The sequence below is a fragment of the Biomphalaria glabrata genome, chromosome 8 (genome assembly GCF_947242115.1).
Source record: "Biomphalaria glabrata chromosome 8, xgBioGlab47.1, whole genome shotgun sequence".
Classification (NCBI taxonomy): domain Eukaryota; kingdom Metazoa; phylum Mollusca; class Gastropoda; family Planorbidae; genus Biomphalaria; species Biomphalaria glabrata.
The window spans coordinates 44,959,926-44,982,126 of record NC_074718.1 but is presented as its reverse complement, the minus strand read 5'-3'; the positions used below and the strand labels follow the sequence as shown (position 1 = coordinate 44,982,126).

At 35.4% G+C, this 22,201-nt stretch overlaps 1 protein-coding gene across 1 annotated transcript; it reads left to right on the top strand.

Moving 5' to 3' along the window:
- The first annotated feature begins 2,536 nt into the window (after positions 1-2,536).
- Positions 2,537-21,814, top strand: LOC106058805 (uncharacterized). The gene is made up of 13 exons (XM_056039395.1): positions 2,537-2,832; positions 3,763-3,845; positions 6,547-6,617; positions 7,209-7,300; positions 8,046-8,232; positions 8,625-8,866; positions 11,071-11,188; positions 12,697-12,814; positions 13,655-13,760; positions 15,011-15,224; positions 15,985-16,988; positions 19,818-21,593; positions 21,752-21,814. The coding sequence occupies exons 1-13, from the start codon at positions 2,797-2,799 to the stop codon at positions 21,812-21,814; spliced, it is 4,110 nt and encodes a 1,369-aa protein (XP_055895370.1). The 5' UTR covers positions 2,537-2,796.
- The last annotated feature ends 387 nt before the right edge of the window (positions 21,815-22,201 follow it).

The following is a 22,201-nucleotide window of genomic DNA, read 5'->3' as shown; positions in this document are numbered from 1 at the left end:
CATAGGAATTTTCTTTTGGTTAGAGGTACGTTATTTATAGTGGATGTTTTTGCTTTAATGTATAATATGTTTGACGTAGGGAACAGTTGTGTTGTCACTGAGCTTTTGAACCAAATTATCCAAATTCAATGTATGAACATGCTACCTGGTAGATCTACTTGGGAATGGTCCTCAGACTATCGTGACGATGGTCCCTAATATATTTTAAATAAGTTCGAACCCGGTCCTTATTCATCCCTTCATCGTCCTGCAAGAGGTTTGGAGTTTGGACTAAGGCGTATATATGTCTAATATGATGTATAAACCTAGTCTATCTATAATGAAATAATGTATACTAGATCTATATCTCGATATATCTTTTTTTTTTCATAAGGAACCTTCGAAAAACAAAACATGTTGCGTAGCATGGTTATGCATCTTGATTTTTTACTGCTCATTTTACATTACACTTTATTGTTTACATTCTGCTCAAGATTTACCTCCAATGTTTTTGTATTGTAAACATATTATATTATCATATAGATCTATTATTTGTTATTATAAAGACTTGTGTTTAGACATTTCTAGAACTAGAGCCGAATCTAGATTCTAGATCTTGTTAAAAGGGCGATCTAGATCTAGACTCTATATAATTGAGTAACACATTTTTTTTTTTTATTTACTTTAGTAAAATCACTAAATTTCAAAAGTTAAAGGGAAACTCCGATGGTTTTGACAATTTTTGATATAATATGTGTTTTGATTTACAGATAATGAATATATGATTCTTTTTTTTTTTATTTGCAATAATAACTTAGTAATTGATGTTTTTCCGACGTAATTTTCCTGCGCATCCAAAACAGACAGACTTTCACCGGGTTTCTATGTGACGTCACAAAGGTGTTTTAATCTATTGACTTATTGTATAACGAGAGACCATACAGCAAAGTTTACATTCTCGTCAAAGAAATATATCTTGGTCTATGCAGTTAGATCTAGGATCTTGTAAGCAAAGAAAAAATGCTTATTAAAAGTAGATTTACATGCTTGACTAACCACGGCAGTCTGTATTTTCTCGCCAGACCACTCAACACACAACAAACACTATCGCTTTGTTGTCTTGTCATGACTGACTACACGTAGTCTCGACTAGCCTTACACTGACCAGCTTGTTCGAATCATTCAGACACACGACCTATTTACTTCTTGGGATAGGGAGAGGCTTAGATGAAAATGTTACTTTTTTTTCTCGAGTTGGTTATCCTAATGCTTTTGGATCTATCTATACATGTTTATATATATATAACTGTATCATAGCTCTGGACTAGGCCGTCACTAAGCCTAACAGCCTAACAGCTACTGTAAGAATGAAGCGATACGATTGGTTAAATCAAGTTTCTCTTTCAGTATTGTTTAGGGAAGTGACGCATGAAATAACTTAAAACAAAATCTCGCAGAACCCCATTTTTTTGGGGGCGTGAAGAATTTTCTGTCTAATTTATTAACTGAGCATTTAAATAAAAAATGATATAATGTTTACTATTACAACTTTTTACACAGAATTTAAATAAGTCAATAACTCAAATTTGAAAAACTATCGGAGTTTCCCTTTAAACGTAAGAAAGGCTCCAGGAGTCAGGAGAGAAGAGTCACTCACTTTGAGTTGACTTAGAGTAGTTAGACCTAGTCATAGTCTTAAAAGTAAAGTAAAAGTACTAATTATAGTAAAACACAGAACCATAATAATATGGTCAATAAATATGCATGACTGAATGCATGACGCGTAGGACGTAATCATCTTCTTTTTTGAAGTAACGTCTGTATTATATAAGATTTGTACAAATGCTCCTTCTTCCCTAGTCAGCCTAGTGCTATTAGAATTAGAGCATGGAATTGGAATGGGTTGCCTGAGCCAGCCAGGAAAACCATTGACTTGGCAGAATTTAGGTCATTGATTAATATGCATGACTGAATGCATCATATGTAGGACATAATCATCTTCTTTTTTGAAGCATTTATCTTTTTGTCTTTCTGAGTATTTTATTAATTTTTGTTTTTGTATTATAACAATTATACAGATCTGTCTGACACGATCAAATAAACAGGCAACCAAACCATATAAAATGACTTGTGTACAACCTGTACATGTTGTTTTGCTTTTTAATTTATTCATGTGTATCATTTCATTGTTTCTAGATCCAGTGAAGGGAGTCATAGTGATAAGCACTTGGCTTCTAAACCCGAAAGCTCTGGGTTTGAATCCCTGTTTTGTTTTTTTTTTAATTTTGGGATCTTTAGTCCACCAATCTCTAATGGTTACATGACATTAGTTTTGGTTTTTGTGTTGGCCCCATGACACCCATAGATTGCAAAGTCTAAAGATCTCAGTCTTCACCTGGATTCAAATCCAGGACCTTTGGTTTGGAAGTCAAGCGCTTTACCACTTTACCACTCAGCCTGTCTATAAAACTTAATCATAAATATTTTGGAATGTTTATAGGGTGTACTTCTATATCAATAAAATGTTTAATACATCTATGTCAATGGCTTAAACTCACCCAGCATTTGAATATTTTAATTTGTTTGTGTTTTTGTATCTTTTGGATTTGAAGATTATTATGTCCTAGCACAAAGCTCCTGCAGGATGGCAGGCAGTGGATAGGGCTCAAAACAGGGACTTTTTAGATGACTGTCCAGAGCACATACCACATGACCACCCAGTCATTTTTGAGGCCTTAGTGTACTATATTTTTTCTTTTTTCTCTCTTTTTTTTGTTAAAAGCTTAAAAGTTTAGCTAGCAGCAGTCTGCACATGAAATGGATCCAAGAAAAGAAAGAACTCTTTTGAAATATGTAAGTCGCAGAATTCATAATGCTTTAAATTAAGCCCTTAACCCTTAAAACATGTGTGTTAGTTTGGCCTTTAAACATCAGAATTGTAATTCCATTTTGTATGCACTCATTGTAAAACAGCTCAGCACTTAAAGGGTTAAGACTTCTTCAGTTTGCTATTCTATTGCTTTAACACTGAATGATGCATTCGTCTTCTTCTTCTAGCCAGCTTTTTGCTGCTGAGCTGTCAGCTCTTTTGCAGACTGTGCCAAGGAAAAATAGTATGCTGTTTTCTTCAGTTGTTCAGCACTGCTGTTCAGGGTGTTGGTTATGTTGGGCTGGAGTGGTAGTACGGTCTGCCTAAGGTGGATTAGGAAAGGGCATTCAAAGAGGATATATGGTTTACGGATTCATAAGGGTGGGCGCAGTGTCTACAAAGGGGGAGTTGTGTGGGATTCATTTTATTGAAATGGTAATTTAACAGAGGTGTGTGTCCTGTCCTTAGTTGGAAGATTGTAGATTGCTCTTTGCGGGGGAGGAAGTTAATACTGTCCAGTTTGTTAGGCATGTTCATTTCTTTGTAAATGGCTCTGCCTGTGTTTCCTGTTGCCCATTGGTTGAACCACTCCTCTTTGTGGTTGTTGATTAACATTGACCTTAGGGTGAGGTAGTTAACAGGTCTATCTGTTTGTTCCTGCCTTTGAAAGCTTATCTGCCCTTTCATTTCCCATGACGCCAATGTGTCCAGGGATCTACTGTAATGTGATGTTGATGTTTAATTTTGTCATCATCTGGTGTATTATCACTATCTGAATGATGCATACGTATGACAATATGTGATGCCCTAATTTACTATTTTTCATTATCTTGTTGATTTCATTGAAATTATTACACTTTTATTAACATTTTTCTTTTTTAAAGTTAACAAACTTTTTTTTGTCTTCTCTTAAGATATCTACACTTTGGCAGCACAATGTCTGTCAACTCTTAGACTTGAGTGATTTTATGTTTTTTGTGGATATTGTGAAGCTGATGTAAGTACATTATTTTGATTCTCTTGATTAATTTTGTTTGATAGTCTGTCTTGAGGGCTTATCACTTGGAGCTCTAGATCTAGAAATGAGATTTGCAGACTCACAGAGTCAGTGTCTCAGACAATATCATACTTGTTACTAATATGACACATATGCTTGGTAGTTGTCAGGAATTATAGCAAATTAAATCTTTTAAATATCCTAATATGTTTAGTAGTGGGCTGTGTTGGTTGAGTGAAAAAGTGCTTGGCTTCTAAACAGATAGGTCCTGGGGTTGAATCTTGGTGAAGACTGGGATTTTGAACTTCGCAATTTTTAGGACGTCCCCGAGTCCACCCAACTGTAATGGGTACCTGACTTTAGTTGGTAAAAGTAAAAGTGTTTGGTCATTGTACTGGCCTCATGACACCCTCGTTACCTTAGTCTCCATTTTTTTCAATAACAGGCCTGTCCATTCTTTTATGTTGTCTTCTCATCGCTTTCTCTATCTGCCTCTTCTTCTTTTTCCTGGTACTGTTCCCTGAAGGAAGATCTTTGAGAGACCTGAGGACCTTGTGATATGGCCATAGAGTTTAAGTTTTGCATGTCTTTTACTATAGTTAGCAGGTCATCATTAACTGTTGGCCATAGAAACATATGATCTTTACATCATCTGCCCTATAGATTGCTATGTCTGAAATCATTTCTTTACTACTTTTAATATGTTTAGTGACAAAATCAACAAATGTGTATTTTTTTTCCATATTTCTTTTTTTTGTTTGTTGTTTTTTAAGTAAGGTATTAAATTATAAGATAAGAAACAACATGACAATGTAATGGGTCATAAATGTAATAAGTAGGTCTGCAATTGTTCAAAATTTCTTTATTGTCCTTCCGTCAACCTCTTCTGTCAAATGGCGTCACAAATGTACACTAATTAATCAATTAGAAAAGGCAATCTCTTAACCCATGTGAACTCTAAACCACAAAACTGATGACATAACAGTATTATTGAGATTAAAAGATATTTGTTAGAAAAACAAGATTGAATAAAGACGCTAGAAAAAAAACCAACAAAATTCTTCCCTGCCATAGAATGCCCCTAGCTGTTTTTTTAAAGGCTTCATCATGTCCACTTTGTCCACTTATAATTACAGTCTTCTGGCAATTAAATACATTGAATATGAGGCATTGTCTTTGATTCAGAAAATTAAGTGGGAGTGCCATATGTAACCATGCAAACCCAGTTGTGACCTGCTTGTTTTGCCACAAATAATAAAGACAAAGCCATTGTCCAGTAGTTTCCTTATAAGTTGTTTTTTTTCGTGCTCTGTGTCTATTTCTTTGGGACTCAAATGTGTGTAATAACTTTCATTAGAGCTCTTGGAGTGGCCGTCTCCTGCAGCTGCTTTCCTCTATGCAAGTGAGGGCAAAATTGCGCCTAAGTTGATCTTAATAGTGCTTCCAGGGAGGGGGGGGCACCTCTGTCCACACAATAAACACTGATTAATCTACATAGTAATTATATATTTCCAAACAGGTGACACATAACAATACATAGAACATAATCAGGCACACAGATGATACATAACAATAAACAGTACATAAAAATCACACAGAGATGATGCATAACAATACACAGAACATAATTAACTATGCTTTTGGGGTTAGACTTTTGCTTATCAGTATAACAAAAAGATTTGGGTTTGTGACATCATTAAGCAGTAACTGAATTCAAAATGCATTATTTAACAAATATTTGTTCATAACTTATTTTTAGCTTAAGTTTTCCACACATCAGCCAGTTATGTTTATTTGCATTGTTTGGTGGATGTCACTCATACATCTCATAAGTGTAACTCTTAAAGAATAAACTGCTATCTTAGTATGCAGTTGGACTGCATGTGTGGCTCAGGTATTGAGTCCGGCGGAACTGTTCTTACTAACAGGAGAAGGGGCAAAGGCGAGTAGCTAGCACCTTAGCCAGTAAGCTTTGGGCATGAGGGGCTTGTTAGCCATGGCTGGCTACCCACCTAGGAGAAGGAAAACTCTGAATTCAAACCTCTGTTGCCTTGCAGCTATACCCAATCATGGGAAAGACTTCGGGAGTCAACCCTGAGGAAAAATCAGGAGCTGGCGACCCTAAGGCAGTTTGCAGCACCCAGTAATACACTCTGGCAGAACCTGCGATGCCACTGAACCCAAACTGTATTGGCACTGCCGTTCCTTTGGATACATCAGCTGCGTGGAGAGGGGGAACTGATGTGTGGGCAACATCGTTCGACCACAGTTTATGCCCAGGCATTTATCTCATTGCCATGAGATGATCCATAGTCGCTTCGCGACTGAAGGAGGCCATTTATTAGTATGCATCCCTTTCAGACTATGGGATCTATAGGGGAGATGATGTAAAGGTCATAGAAACAGATGACCCATGGTGAATGAGGGTGTATTGTGGCCATCACAATGACCAACCGCCTTTACTTTTCCCCAACTAATGTCAGGTACCCTGGGTGGAGTCAGAGTTGCCCTAAAGATCCAGAAAGTATGCAGCAAAAGTTGCAATTGATTGGGCTCAACTTGGTCAAGACAAAGAGCTCATGGGGCTCTTGTCTTTTAAGAGTTTAGCTGGTCAACCCAAAGATCCAAATGAAACCTTTTCTTTATTTTCACTTGTTGATTTACTTGAAATGATGGTCTTGTTTTTATTATCTTCAACTAGAGGACAAGAGAAGAAATCTTTGATCAAAAGCCTTCAGTGTAGATGTATGGAAGTTGAAATATTTCTTCAAGGTACCAAATTAGTTTTAAATAATTTTTTAATGTGCCTCATAGGACTTCATTTATATTTGAGTGGAAGATAATTCAGAATACTGGATTTTATTGTAGCTCTACACACTTGCTTTGTCACAATATAACACACCTACAAAATTCAAACTAACATATTTACGTTATTATTATTAAGCGTAAACTTTAAAGTATTTTTTTTATAGTGGTTAACCTTTTTGAAGCACCAAAAGTTTTTTTTTCTTTCCACCACAACTTTGCATTCTCTCTTTTTTATTTGTCACTAAATTGTCTCCCTTTTCTCATTTCTCTGTTCAACTGAGATTCATTCTTGGGCTGTACTTAGCTAAGCTGCCAAATATGACCATCTTTAAATGCATCATTACTATAGATCTAATATCTTGAATCTACTATAAAAAAAATTTCAATAGATCTAATGAAAAAACAAAGACATGATTTAATAACAAAGGGCCTTTAAAAGTTTGAGTTTGGTCATTTATGATAATAGTGAGTTTAATTTCAAATCTTTATTTTTTTTTACCAGAATTTGAATGAAATAGACTTACATTGTATAATGTGATACATTTGTATTCACAGAATATTTCAGAAGTGACATAAGTCAATGGATCAATTTTGAGAAGGCTCTCAACTTTAACAAGCAATGGGATGCTGACATTGAACTGGCCAAGGTGAGTTTATTCCTTACAGCAAAGCTAGTCAACTCTATGTATATCTGTTTAGTTTTGTTTTAGTCAACTTTAGGTATATCTGTTTAGTTTTGTTTTAGTCAACTTTAGGTATATCTGTTTAGTTTTGTAGTAGTCAACTTTAGGTATATCTGTTTAGTTTTGTATTAGTCAACTTTATGTATATCTGTTTAGTTTTGTAGTAGTCAACATTATGTAAATCTGTTTAATTTTGTATTAGTCAACTTTATGTATATCTGTTTAGTTTTGTAGTAGTCAACTTTATGTATATCTGTTTAGTTTTGTAGTAGTCAACTTTATGTATATCTGTTTAGTTTTGTAGTAGTCAACTTTATGTATATCTGTTTAGTTTTGTAGTAGTCAACTTTATGTATATCTGTTTAGTTTTGTATTAGTCAACTTTATGTATATCTGTTTAGTTTTGTATTAGTCAACTTTAGATTTATCTGTCCAGTTTTGTATTAGTCAACTTTAGGTATATCTGTTTAGTTTTGTATTAGTAAACTTTAGGTAAATCTGTCCAGTTTTGTATTAGTCAACTTTAGGTATATCTGTTTAGTTTTGTATTAGTAAACTTTAGGTAAATCTGTCCAGTTTTGTATTAGTCAACTTTAGGTATATCTGATTAGTTTTATATTGCTAATTTGTTGAAGTGATCACTAAGACGTGAAGTCTTTTCACAAAAATTGCTCCTGTATCATTGCATTGTATCACATCTTCTGCTCAGATTGCTGTGGTTCTCATTGCGATTGGTGTCATCAGCAAGTCTCAGCATTACTTCTTTGATTGTGCGCTGGAGCTTCCTGAAATAATGCACTCTGACCTGATGTCTATGCTCATGTCATGTATGCAATCTGGTAGCTACAAATTAGTTTTGACAAGTCGCATTGAACAAGTCCTGCTAGACAAATCAGGTAGATTGAAGAATATTTTTTTTCAATGCTCTGTTAATAGTTACAGGTCTTCTTATTCTTAAAAATTATGGCGTTCCTTCAAAAGAGAAAATAATTATTTCCCAGGCCCTATCTATGTGTTAATGAAGTCGTACAGGTTAATTAATTAGAGAATAAAACTATGCCAAGTCTTTGGTTTTCTTGACTAATTCAGGCAACCCATTCTATGTTTTAATGTCACTAGCAATCGGAATAAGGAAAATATTGAAATTCATGTATGTAATATTATTTAGTAATTGTTTAAAAAATTCATTGAATGCAAGACTGATCCTCTATTGATTGTTGTAGCTATGTCACTGACCTAAATAAAATATTACCAATTTTGTATCTATTTATTGTTTTTTGTTCCTTAGGAAGCCAAGATCAATTGCAACACATTTACTCCCCTTTGAACTCTAGAGTAACCTCTCTTTGTTTGTTTCGCAATGATAGCCCACTTAGGGCCAGAGCGTACAAACTCAACTACAACCAGGACAACATGAGGTCACCATTATGTCAAAGTGGCGAGCCTCTGTATTCTGTACTTTCACCTTCAAGAAACAGTCAAATTGAATCTAGCATGGAATCTTCAGTTATCATATCCATTCATGGGGAGGTAATATTTTTTGTTTGCAATAGTAAGACTTTAAATATATATATACTAGACATATGTTACCCGCGACCCGCGGGTCTTTATTTGCGCATTACTGTCGATATAGTCACGGAGAGTGTTTTGTAAACAATTAAACGAAATAATAATGTAATAAGTAAAGCGAATGTGTCAATGTAAAAATAGTGTGAATGAAGCTATCAAATCAAAATAGCTAATAGGCTTAATTAAATCCATTTTTTTTTTCAAATTAAAACATTTGCTCGTAGGCCTACATATATTTGATTAAAATTTGAGATGAATAGACTAAATTTTGTATGTTCATGTGTATAAAGTATAAAGTAGATCTTGAGGTAGACATTGATCTAAATCTACACTAATCTAGAGTTCTGTGCTGCGCATGCGTGAACTTTTTTTCATGAATGAATATAGGCCTATCTCAACACGGCTACGCAGCTTTAGCGAACAGCGAACGAATGTATTAAAAATGCTTTAGAAAAACCAATTTGAATGTTAATTTGATTAAAATATGAAATGAGTGGACAATAATTAGTATGTTTATGTGTTAAAGCATAAAACTATCTTTGCGAAAAGAAGTTTTATCATCTTAGAGTTCAGTAAGAGTTTTAGACCTAGGCCTAGGAATAGACTCAGACCTCAGAAGAGAGATGTGTTAATGTGTAACCATTTGCCTTGGTAATGTCTAATGAAAGAATGTTCGCCAGGAAATCTGTAGATATCAGGAACTAATTTATGTAAAAAATGCTTTTGAATAATCTAGAGGATTGGATTTATATGTATGTTAAACTTAGCTAATGATCCTTTCACGTTATTTCTCTTTCGCTACGACAATAAAATTAGGTTTGCGAAAATGGGTTTACCCAAAGTTGATACATTCTTATCTATTAAAAACGAAAAGAGCGATAGCTTTGTTAAATGAATGGGATTATAAAGTGAACAATTAAACGAAATAATTTTTAGTACGCGATTCATGAATGAATATAGATCTAGGCCTTTAACTCGGCTTCGCAGCTTTCGTAAACGAATGTAGCTTTAGAAAACCAAATTTGAATGTTTATTTGATCAAAATATGAAATGAATGGACTTTAATTAATATGTTTATGTGTTAAAGTATAAAACTATCTGTGCGAAGAGAAGTTTTATCATCTTAGAGTTGAATTAGAGTTTTAGATCTAGGGATGGGATTATAAAGTAAACAATTAAACGAATTAATATTTAGTACGCGATTCATTACTGAATTGTCTAATGAAAGAATGTTCGTCAGGAAATCTGTAATCACAGATATAAGGAACTAATTAATGTAAAAAATGCTTTTGAAACACAAAATTGAAGGTTAATTTTATTATATAATGAAATCAATGGATCTTCTTTTGTCTTTTCATGTGTCAAAGTAAAAAACTATCTGCGCAAAGTGTATTTCTTAAAATTAGATCTAGGTCTAAATCCTTTCTATCTTTTCTCATGTCAACATTGTAGACATGGCCTAGATCCATAAAATACTATAGCTGTAATAGAGTCGGACAACTTTATTTTTTTTGAGGGTCTTAAGTTTGTTTTAGGGCTACAATACATACACTACGGTCTAAGTTGGTACCCAAGGAAGATTCCTGCCTAGTTTTATCAAGATTGGTCAAGCGGTTTTGATGTCTATAAGTAACATACATACATACCCCTCACATTCTACTTTATAATATAGATATATATATATATATATATATATATATATATAGTTCGTCCATCGTGGTTCGATGATGACCACTTTGTCCTCTAGGGGGCTGAGGGCTTTGCACTGGGGTTTTATGCCTCCTCATGTGGCTGGTGAGACCTATGTGAGCCCAGAATGTTCGGCTGCACACTGGGCAGGTTATTACAGCTGGAGCTAGTGTCGTTTGCCTTGCTTTTCTTTTCTGGTGTTTTTCTTCTGCCAGCGTTGTTCTTTTTTCCTCAGCAACCTGTGCGCCAGTTTTCACAGCGCGACGCCATGATGCTCTGTCATGTGCCTCTGTCTCCCAGGTGCCTGGGTCTATGCTGAACGCCTTCAGAGAAGCTTTGAGGGTGCCCCTGAAGCGCTTTCTTTGACCACCTTGCGACTTCATATATATATATATATATATTGCACTATGTTCCAATAACTTTAACAAAATGTTAAAAAGTATGCCACAAGAAAATCTTTTCTGTTTTTTTTCTAGGAAGGCAAGAAAGACGCAACATTGTCCAAATTAAAACAACAGTTATATGATGAAATATGCCTGAAAGATGAGTTGCTGTGTCAATTGGCAGATTTGAAATCAGAACTGCGAAGGAAGAGTAAGTTTTACTTTGCCTTCGAAAAAAAGATTCTGACTTGATGACTGTAAGATTTAAGATGTTTATCAATGATGAGTTTCAAGATTACAATCAGTTGAAAAAGAAAAAAAAGAAAAAGACCTACAATTTCACTAGTTTGGTATCATGTGGTGTACACTGTAATAGTAGGCTTGTAGAAACTAACAAACACTTTCTTGTCTGTTTAAATCTTGCTTTATTCGTGTTAGATCGTCCATATATATAGTCCTAAAAGAAATTCAATTATCTCCCCAATCTGTTAATTAGCACATTCTTTCGACATGCCATCAATGTGGGTTACTGGGTTACAATAACAGGACGGGCCTGACAAAGCAATAACATTTACTATCACATCTCCCTTCTTACAGAAATTCAATGATAAAACATCTATAAAACTATTTCTACATTCTAGTACACAATATTTACATCTAACATAGATAATCAATAGACAGTTCAATGTAACTATTCAAAGGTTAAAACGTTTACATTATAAAATTCTAACATTGCTTTTATGTTTACAAGTTACAAATGACGATTTACAGTTGGGTGTAAATATTTATATAATATAATATTATTATAATATATAATGTAAGAAAACATCAAAAAGCCTTTTACACAATAGGCTGCATTTGAAATAATGAATGTCTAAATATCTACAACAGGAAAACGTTTTCGTGGTTTTACTGGTCTGCCATAGCGTGTATCTGGGGCTGGGCCGTATTGTGTTAGAACAGGTGCTGTACTAGCAATCGCAATCTCTGGTTCTGTAACTTGCCTTTCGTAGGATGTATCAGAATTGTCCCATTCAAATGCATCTGGAGTTTCATGTGGTATCTAGTAGAAACTAACAAACACTTTCTTGTCTGTTTAAATACTGCTTTATTCGTGTTAGATCGTCCATATACATAGGCCTAAAAGGAATTCAATTATCCCCACTATCTGTTAATTAGCACATTCTTTCGACATGCCTTCAGTGTGGGTTACTGGGTTACAGTAACAGGACAAAACAATAACATTTACTATCACATACACATCAAGGTTGCCACAGAAATGTGAACAGGAAGTTTTCTTTACACATTGGCTTCTAGTAGCTTTGAGTTTCTACACTGAAGCGTAAATTATATAGGGGAGATAATTAGAATGTAAAAATTTTATTTAAGTTCTACGACAAAAACTTTCTGTTTGAAAAACATGAAAAAAAATAAATCAATAAATAGAAGTCAGAGTCTGTTCAGTCTCAAGTTTGTTGAACTCTCTTAATGTACTTACGTATTCTACTCTGTTCCACTTTTGCACTTACTAATGGAAAACTTGTGTCCCTTTGCATCAATGCATCTGCTTGCAACTCGACAGTTGCTCATGTAACAATTTTGTTTAGCTAAAAAGATATCTCAAAGAGTAACATTTTTACAAGGCAGGAGTGAACCTCACCACTGTTCTGTGCTTAATCCAAACTTGTAATCACTATTTCAATGGCATTTCACCTGCAGCTTCAGAGAACTTGAAACTTGAGGAAAAGATGAAAGAATTACTATATTTACAAAATGTGTTTGATGATTTCCAAGGAGTTGAGCTGCAACTCAATGAAGCCAAAACTTATATAAATGAGTGAGTGTTTTTATACATTATTACATGGTCCTAGTGATGAGCTAGAAGAGATAGTAATCAGATGTACCGGTAGCTCAATATCTCTATAGCTTAGTGGTCTCTAGTGTTCTGACTATGTACGTAAAGGTGGATAAGTACCCCATTTAGACAATCTGTGGGGCAGGTTATGTAAAAGTCATCTGTGGACTATGGTTTAGAAGGGTGTCATGTGACCAGCATGATGACCATAGCTTTTTTTCCCCAACTAATGTCAGTACCTATTTGAGTTGATTGGACTCAGAAGTGCCCTAAAAATTCTGAAATTCAAAATCCCAGTATTCTCTAGAATTCGAACTTGAGAACCCTTGGTTTGAAAAGCCAGGTGCTTTATCACTCAGCTTCAATGCTTGCTGTGATTATATAGCTGAGTGTGTAGCATGTGTCTAGAGAGTTAAATTGTCGAAGAGTAGTCGTCAATGACATTGTCAATGATTGCTGTCTAGCAATACTTAGCCTTCAGGATGGAATTCGAGTCCAAATGAATAGTTGAACTCTTTAGATGTTAGGGTCACCAACATGGCATTACTTCCTACAGGCTTCAGTTGGTGGCAAAAGTGATACATGATTCACATTGGGGCAAGCTTTAGTTAGAAGAATAATGACGCATAGACTTTCCATGATTCCTTTAAGTCCCTAGAATCTTCTCTAGGTGCATACATTGTCTCAGGAAACAGAAAAAGCCATACACTTGTTTATATTGATAGTTTTTTTCGGGGGTGGGGGGTTTTGTTCTGTTTCTAAAGGGTTGGGGGGTTTTGTTCTGTTTCTAAAGGGTTGATCAAAAACTTTCATTTTCTTCAGGTTGAACAAGAAAATAAAACATCTTCAAAAATGTCAAGAGTTATTTCAAGAACAGCAGCTGGACATTAACTCCCTTTATGAGGAGCTGAATACATTAAAAATCAAGGTATACCGCATTAGTTTACTGTACTGTGATTTTATGACTAGCTTTTTGAAGTGTATCATAAATAGATGGCTGCTTGGTATCCAAGACTCCTCTTTTATGCTTGCGCTCCATGTGGATTTATCTATTTTTTTGGATATGGAACATTTTGGGTATATGTAATGTAGACTGACGTCTGAATGGTTTTTTAGTTTGAACCCCTTCTGCCTCCATTCCTTACTGTCAAGGGGGAAGTTAAGGCTAAATGTCAATGTAAAAAGTAATTCCGAAAGAACATCTAAACCACGTAAAAGAAACAACTGTCCCTGTTACCTGGTTACTTTTAGTCATCATCATGATCTGTAAATCTTTTTCTTTATAACCATTTAAACTATTGCACAACGCCTTAATCTTGGACATAAAGACACATCTTTATCTGAAGTGTATATTAATTACACCTGTTAAGTTCTGTGTCGAGACAATGAGATCCCTATGTAAAGGAATACAGAGTTAGTTCAGTAGTCTTCTGCATTCTCATTATTATGTTGGAGGCTTCAGATAACTAGTTCAACATCTGAGATAAACTACGCAGTATTTTCCAGATCAGGTAGCTTTCCATATAGTTTTTCTTCTGTAGGGGTGTTTTGGGGCCAGTTCAGGCCTCTCGATGGAGAATGCAGATTTGAATGTTCACATTCTCAATGACAGTTCACAAGGGCAAATTTCTTTTATGCTAATTTTCAATAGCTTAAATTTATTTGTAATACATCTTCATTTATTAACAGTGTAGGTTATTAAGTATATTTAAATAGTCCATTAATCTTGGGGGACATTACATTTTTAATTCCTACTATAGGCTTACGCTCTCTTCATGAGCAAACGTTAGAAGACAAAGTTTGGGTGGGTGGAAATCTGGAAATTCTCAAAACTGGCCTTAATAATGTAAATGTCTTGGGTTTTTTTTTTAGTCATGATTTTATAATACCAAATCCAATAAGAATCTTATTTTGATTTGTTTTGGATCTGATTTGATCTGTGTCTTGATTGGATCTGATCTGGATCACATTTACTATGATTCAATCCTATTGGATCTGTTTAGATCCAATCCCATTTAAACTGAACATAAAGTAGGAATTTGATTTTTTTAATTTTTTTTTTTTATATTACTTGCTCATGATTAAATTAAAAAATTTAAAGCAAAAACTCAGAATAGATGCTAAAAATTTTTATTCTAAGCCAAATATGTGTAAATATGTATGCGCACTTTTGAACAGACACACTCTGAAGAACAGTTGAAATTGAAACTAATGGAACTGGAAGAAAATATCAGAATTAAAGACGCCGAGATTGTGTTTCTAGAGGAGGAGAATTTGATGTTGAGGCAATGTAAAGATGAAGAAGACAGCTTAAGAGAAAGTCTGGAAGAGACGCTAGATCTAAACAAGTCACTGAGGGAACACTTAAAGAGTTTACAAGAACCTTGGGAAGGTAAGATTTGTTTTGTAAACTGATATGGTCAAAGGCTAGGCCTTTTTCTTACTTCTGGTGTGTACATTATTTGGTATCCAAGACCAGGGCCGGTCTTATGCCACTGCAGCCTATGCGGTTGCCGTGGGCCCTGCGCCTTCATAGGCCCCGTGCTTATTGTAAGTGTAAATTATTAAATTAAACCATTATAACTTGTATATAATAACAGGGTTTCCACGGCATCCTGATTTTCAGAAAATCTCCTAAAGAGGCGAAATGTACGAAAAAGTCCTAAAAATCTCCTGAAATTATTAAAATCATATGAAAAATGGACATTTTTGTCATTTTTTGGGGTGCCAAGAAATAAAAACAGCATTGAGATCATTCATTTAATCAAAATTTATAGCAAAGACGAAAGTATTTTCCAACTAAAACAATCTTAATTTTGACATTATGCTTATCCCCACCCAGACTAGGCCCCGCGCAATCTGTTTCGCATAGGGCCCCGCAATAGCTAGGGCCGGCCATGTCCAAGACCCCTCTTTTATGCTTGGCCTCCATGTGAATCCATCTATTTTTTTGGATACCAAACATTTTGGGTACTTTCCAGAATGGTTGGTGGTTGTTGGCAAAGGTTCCACTATTTTATAGAGTGTATCAGCGAACCACCCATTAATGCATACTTAACAATGTTTACCATTTTACTTATAAACTACTAGGAGATCTTGAAACTTTTTTCAACCCAAGTTTGTATCTGTTTATTTTTGTTGTTTGATTACAGGACCAGCATTCAAGTGTCCCTCAGATTGTGGTCTACCAATCTATTTTGATATACAACTAGCAGAACTGAAAGAAGAACTTGGGAATGTCAAAGAAGAAAAATGCTCATTAGAAAATCAAGTAGGGATCTTAAAGTTGGAGTACCAAATACTCAGAGACCAATTTGATGAATCATTGATAGAGATAGAAATGGAGAAAGAACATTTCCTACAAATTCTTCAAGTCAAAGATCAACACATTAGTGAAATGAAAAACAACTTAGAAAAACTTAAAACTGAGATTGTGGCCTCTCAAGTTAAAATCAAAGATCAAGAATTAACAATATCTGAGCTAAAAACAGCTCTGTCTGTGTGGGAGAAACATATTTGTTTCCCTTGTTCGAACAAGCAACACAGGAAGAAAAGCAACAAGAAAAACCTAGAGATGGAACTTGCTCAGAGTGGCACATTAAAACAGGGAAGAGCTGAAAGAAAGGACAATGTTGCTGAGTTGAGAGACACAACAAAATATGTATCCACTGAGGCCGAGTCTAAGGAAATATTCGATATCACAGCTTTCAAGCAAGAAATTGAAAGAGTACAGCTTGGTGAACTAGATGATAGAATGAGTTTATATAGTCAAGTGCACCCTGGGTCTGTCTCCACCTCACCTGTCTGTGGTGGTGTGAATGAAATAATGCAACCTTTAGATTCCTGGGCATACAATTTCAGAACTGCTGAGAATAATTCTGACATTTGGGACTCAGGGATAGAACATAACCCCATCAGTCCCAGAGTGGATTCTCAAACGACTGTTTTATCACATCTGTCCGATAATGTTTTAGCTTCAAAAAACACTTTCTGTGAGGCTCTTAGCACTTCTAGGATGGATTGGGCAGTCAATGGGATGGATTCTGGCCTAGGATTAGAAGATGAAGGTAACGATCAATCTCTGGTCTCATTGGATGGCCAGGATATGCCGAAAGAGCTTCCTCCTATCAGTTTAGTGATGCCAGTTAGGTTAGAGGTGAGTGCAGTCGTATCAAGTGTATTTACTTAGTTACTAAGACTTAGATCCTTATCTCCTACTTGTCTCATTTTGGTGCAAGCTGTTTCCATAGAAATCTGCCTCCAGAAATCTTTGCAGACTACTCACAACTTGTGTCCTCTGCCCTGGGATGTAAAAAAATGTTTGTAAAATGTTTTACATAATTCGGATGTTCCTTCAGAGTTGAAGATAGTTTACTTCCTAGTCCAAACCTCCCGCAGGACGACGGGGGATGGGAGCGGGCAGGGTTTGAACACTCGACCGTCGATAAATCCGAACGACAGTCCAGCGCGCAAACCGCACGACCAGGCAGCCATCCTGTTTTAAAACATTGTGGTGCCATGTTTATACAAGGACACGCATTGCATTCTCCTCATTTATGCCTCCTTATTAATGCTATTTTTGGTGAGAATAATTCATTATGTTGAAGAACATGTCCTGCAAACCTCATGCAAGACTCGGTTACAACCTGGCTAACTGGTCAAGTGCCAGTTTGGCATGGGTTTTCTTTTTTTTTTTTTTTTTAGTCAACCGATCTCTGTAAGTGACTTAAAATCGTTCTTAGCTATTGCTGCTGAGTCACATTTAGCATCCTCTCGATTTTGCAGATGACTTCCATGCCTTACGTGCGTAAATCTACTTTTGGATGACCTTTAATTTGCAATGGTAGATTTTCATCTCAAGACCAATAGCTAGGCTTGTCCAATAGACATTTACACCTGGTTCAAATGAATAAGATTATCTCTAAAATAAACAAACTATTCTGTGTTATATTTGCTTTTTAAAATATATGTATTCAACAAATATTATTCACACGATAATTTACGGTTCCAACTCAGTTGTCAAATAGTTTAATAGTTCTCACATTTGCTTCTCCCCCGGATTTCTAGGGGAGAAAAACATCAAATCAATAACAAAACTACAAGATGAAATATTAGAAATTACTTTTCAATTAAATCATTCAACAATTGTATAATTAACTAGCTAGAATACCCTGTGTTGTCTGGGATGATAAAGAGAAGTACAAAGGGTATCAAATATCTAATATTTTCTGTAAGTAACATTTGGTTTCATTTCTTCCATGCCCATACACAACAATATGTACTGTCACTACTGTCACATAATAAAACATGCTGATGGTCACCAGTAACAAGGCAAATGTTTTGTTATACAGTTGTTCTTGAAATCTTCTGTGTTCTCATTATTATGTTGGAAGGTTCGGATAACTAGTCCAATTTCTAAAATGAACTGCAGAGTAATTTCCAGGTCAGATAGCTGTCCACATAGTTTTTAAGTCTATAGGGCTGTTTTGTGTCTTGTTCAGGTCTCTCAATACAGTATAGCTTATTTCACTGGTTCCAGCTTTCAATTTTCCAGAAAATGTGTTGCTTCATTCTGTTGTGTCTAGTTCTGTGGCAAGAAATTTTTAAGTTGGCCGTGTTGGAATAGTTTGTAATAGGTGTCATCTTTAATGTAATTTGTACGAGAGCCTGTCCGTTAATGGCTTATTTCTACTCACTGTTATTGTCTTCATTTCATCTGGATAGACACTTTCGATGACTTATTCATTCTCCCATATTATTTATAGCTTTTATATAGCGCTACTTTCATGCTTTTAGCATGCTCAGAGCGCTTTTGGTCCAATCTCATTTGTGGACCAGGGGGGAGGGGGAATCTAGGAGTTGGTTTCTGTGCTGCCTTTAGGCGCTCAGTAAACACAACTCTGCCCGAGTCGGGTGTCGAACCTCGAGCCCCTTCTAGGTAGCCAAGAAGGGCCAAGTTCAATCGCACTTAGCCTCTCGACCACGCTTATTTGGCCAGTGTGTTAGTTTTTCATTTCATGCTATTTCAATGTGCACTAAAATCAACTGCAGTTTCCTTGCTTATGTTGTCGAGGTCTTGAAGAGTTGTCCTCAGTTGTTTTATATAGGAGGCAAACTTTGTTGAAATCACTGACTAGTGGGAAGCATGGTCGAGAGGCTAAGTGCAAGCTTGGCTTGGCAACCTAGAAGGGGGCTCGAGGTTCGACACCCGACTCGGGCAGAGTTGTGTTTGCTAAAGGCAGCACGGAAAACCAACTCCTAGATACCCCCTCCCCCCCACTGGTCCACAAATGAGATTGGACCAAAGCGCTCTGAGCATGTTATAAGCATGAAAGTAGCACTATATAAAAGCTATAAATGTTTATTATATATATATATGTATGTGTATATATATATATATATATGTATATAGTAAAAGTCTAATGGTGTTCAAAATAAACTTCGAATTTGGAATAAGCAGAATCTGGATGTTTCTTTATCTAAAGAGTTCAAAAGGGTAAAGTCTGTAGTTTTTCATTATCTTACTTAAATACTTTTACTGTGGATGTATTATTTCGATTCATTTCTATTGTCCCTGTAGTATTCTGTGTGATTTATTAATTCTGTCATTCAAAAGTGTGATATTATTCAATTTTTCAAAAGTGGATTTGTGTTCATTGAATGTCAATGGATCCCTGGCTAGGCTTGAATATTGTGCCAGTAGGTACACACTTAGAATTACTACTCTTTAACAACCAAGCAACACATGTTCATGTCAAGTTCAATGCATTGAAATACTTCGATGTCTTCATCTTGAAACATAGCACACACAAAAAAAAACTTATAAACAAAATAAAGTGCTGTTTTTATTATTAATGTTGTCTCATAGAATTTTGAAATATTTGTCTGTACAATTTGTCTGATTTTACTGAGTCTAGCATCTCTTTAGTTGCAATATGACGTAGTGATAATAATATTGTGCATCTTTCAATTGTTTTATCTCCAGAGATCGCAGTGTACTCCCAAAATTTCAGACAAGAGGTCAGAGTTTATTTCTAACAAAGGTGACAAGGACCCTCTAAAAGTGACAAGTCAAGAGAAAAATGTGTTTTACAAATTGCTGAAAAATATTTCTGTAGCCCTTACCCAGCTTAAATATTTAAATCAGTCATCAAGGAGAACAAAGAGACTTACATATGATCTTAGCTCAAGCAGGGCTTCCTGCATTAGTTCCAAATTAGAACATTCACCATCAAGAGCATCAAATGAAGGCATTAGTTCCAAATTAGAACATTCACCATCAAGAGCATCAAATGAAGGCATTAGTTCCAAATTAGAACATTCACCATTAAGAGTATCAAATGAAGGCATTAGTTCCAAATTAGAACATTCACCATCAAGAGCATCAAATGAAGGCATTAGTTCCAAATTAGAACATTCACCATCAAGAGTATCAAATGAAGGCATTAGTTCCAAATTAGAACATTCACCATCAAGAGCATCAAATGAAGGCATTAGTTCCAAATTAGAACATTCACCATCAAGAGCATCAAATGAAGGCATTAGTTCCAAATTAGAACATTCACCATCAAGAGTATCAAATGAAGGCATTAGTTCCAAATTAGAACATTCACCATCAAGAGCATCAAATGAAGGCATTAGTTCCAAATTAGAACATTCACCATCAAGAGCATCAAATGTAGGCATTAGTTCCAAATTAGAACATTCACCATCAAATGAAAGCATTAGTACCAAATCAGAACATTCACCATTAGGAGCATCAAATGAAGACATTAGCTCCAAATTAGATCATTCATCAACCAGGACTTCCAGTGGAGAAATAAATTCTACATTAGAAAATGCTCTGAACAAAACTTATAATAAGGCCGTCAGTTCAACATACACCTATAATACACCTATTAGAAATTCTCATGAATGTATCTATTCCAGGATGGAATACGGTGTTAACAAAGTATTAACTGAATGCCACTTTATGCCAGACATCAGGCAGGAGAGGGTTAAGTCATCAAAAGTAATATGTGATGTAAAAGAAGTTTCAAAGAGTTTTAATCATGACAATATGAAAGTACATGAGCTTTGTCTCATAGATCTAGACAGCAGTTCTGAAAGTTTGATTGTACCTGGACAATGTAATACCTGTATCTCAAAAACTGAAGATTTGACTTTTCGTGAGTTGCAAACATTAGCTAAGATTAATGCCCCTGCCGTCAAAGAGATTCAAACAATAGTTGAGATTAATGCCCCTGCATGTGAAGAGATGCAAACAAGTGGGAATAATGCCCCCGCCATTGAAGAGGTACAAACAACAGTCAAGATTAATGCCCCTGCTATTGAAGAGTTGCAAACAGTAGTCAAGATTAATGCCCCCGCCATTGAAGAGTTGAAAACAGCAGTCAAGATTAATGCCCCTGCGATTGAAGAGTTGAAAACAGCAGTCAAGATTAATGCCCCTGCAATTGAAGAGTTGCAAACAACAGTCAAGATTAATGCCCCTGCTATTGAAGAGTTGCAAACAGCAGTCAAGATTAATGCTCCTGCTATTGAAGAGTTGAAAACAGCAGTCAAGATTAATGCCCCTGCTATTGAAGAGTTACAAACAACAGTCAAGATTAATGCCCCTGCTATTGAAGAGTTGAAAACAGCAGTCAAGATTAATGCCCCTGCTATTGAAGAGTTACAAACAACAGTCAAGATTAATGCACCTGCTATTGAAGAGTTGAAAACAGCAGTCAAGATTAATGCCCCTGCGGTTCAAGCTCAGGTAAACCTAAAGATTGGTAAAATATTTTGCCCATATATTTCTTTGTTTAATACATATTGTTTGATATGCACCCTCTCTTAAAAAACAACATAGTTTTAAAGACTGTAAAAAAAATTACTTTCACTGACTGATAGTGTCATTGGTAATATTCAATTTAGGGAGTATCCCAGCTACCTGTCCAGTCAGATCAAATCAAGATCAATCTCAAACGGGGATCATGACAGCTCCTCGCACCCTCTAAAAAAACAACAACATAGTTTTAAAGACTGTAAAAAAAATTACTTTCACTGACTGATAGTTTCATTGGTAATATTCAATTTAGGGAGTATCCCAGCTACCTGTCCAGTCAGATCAAATCAAGATCAATCTCAAACGGGGATCATCACAGCTCCCCGTACCCTCTAAAAAAACAACATAGTTTTAAAGACTGTAAAAAAAATTACTTTCACTGACTGATAGTTTCATTGGTAATATTCAATTTAGGGAGTATCCCAGCTACCTGTCCAGTCAGATCAAATCAAGATCAATCTCAAACGGGGATCATCACAGCTCCCCGCACCCTCTAAAAAAACAACATAGTTTTAAAGACTGTAAAAAAAATTACTTTC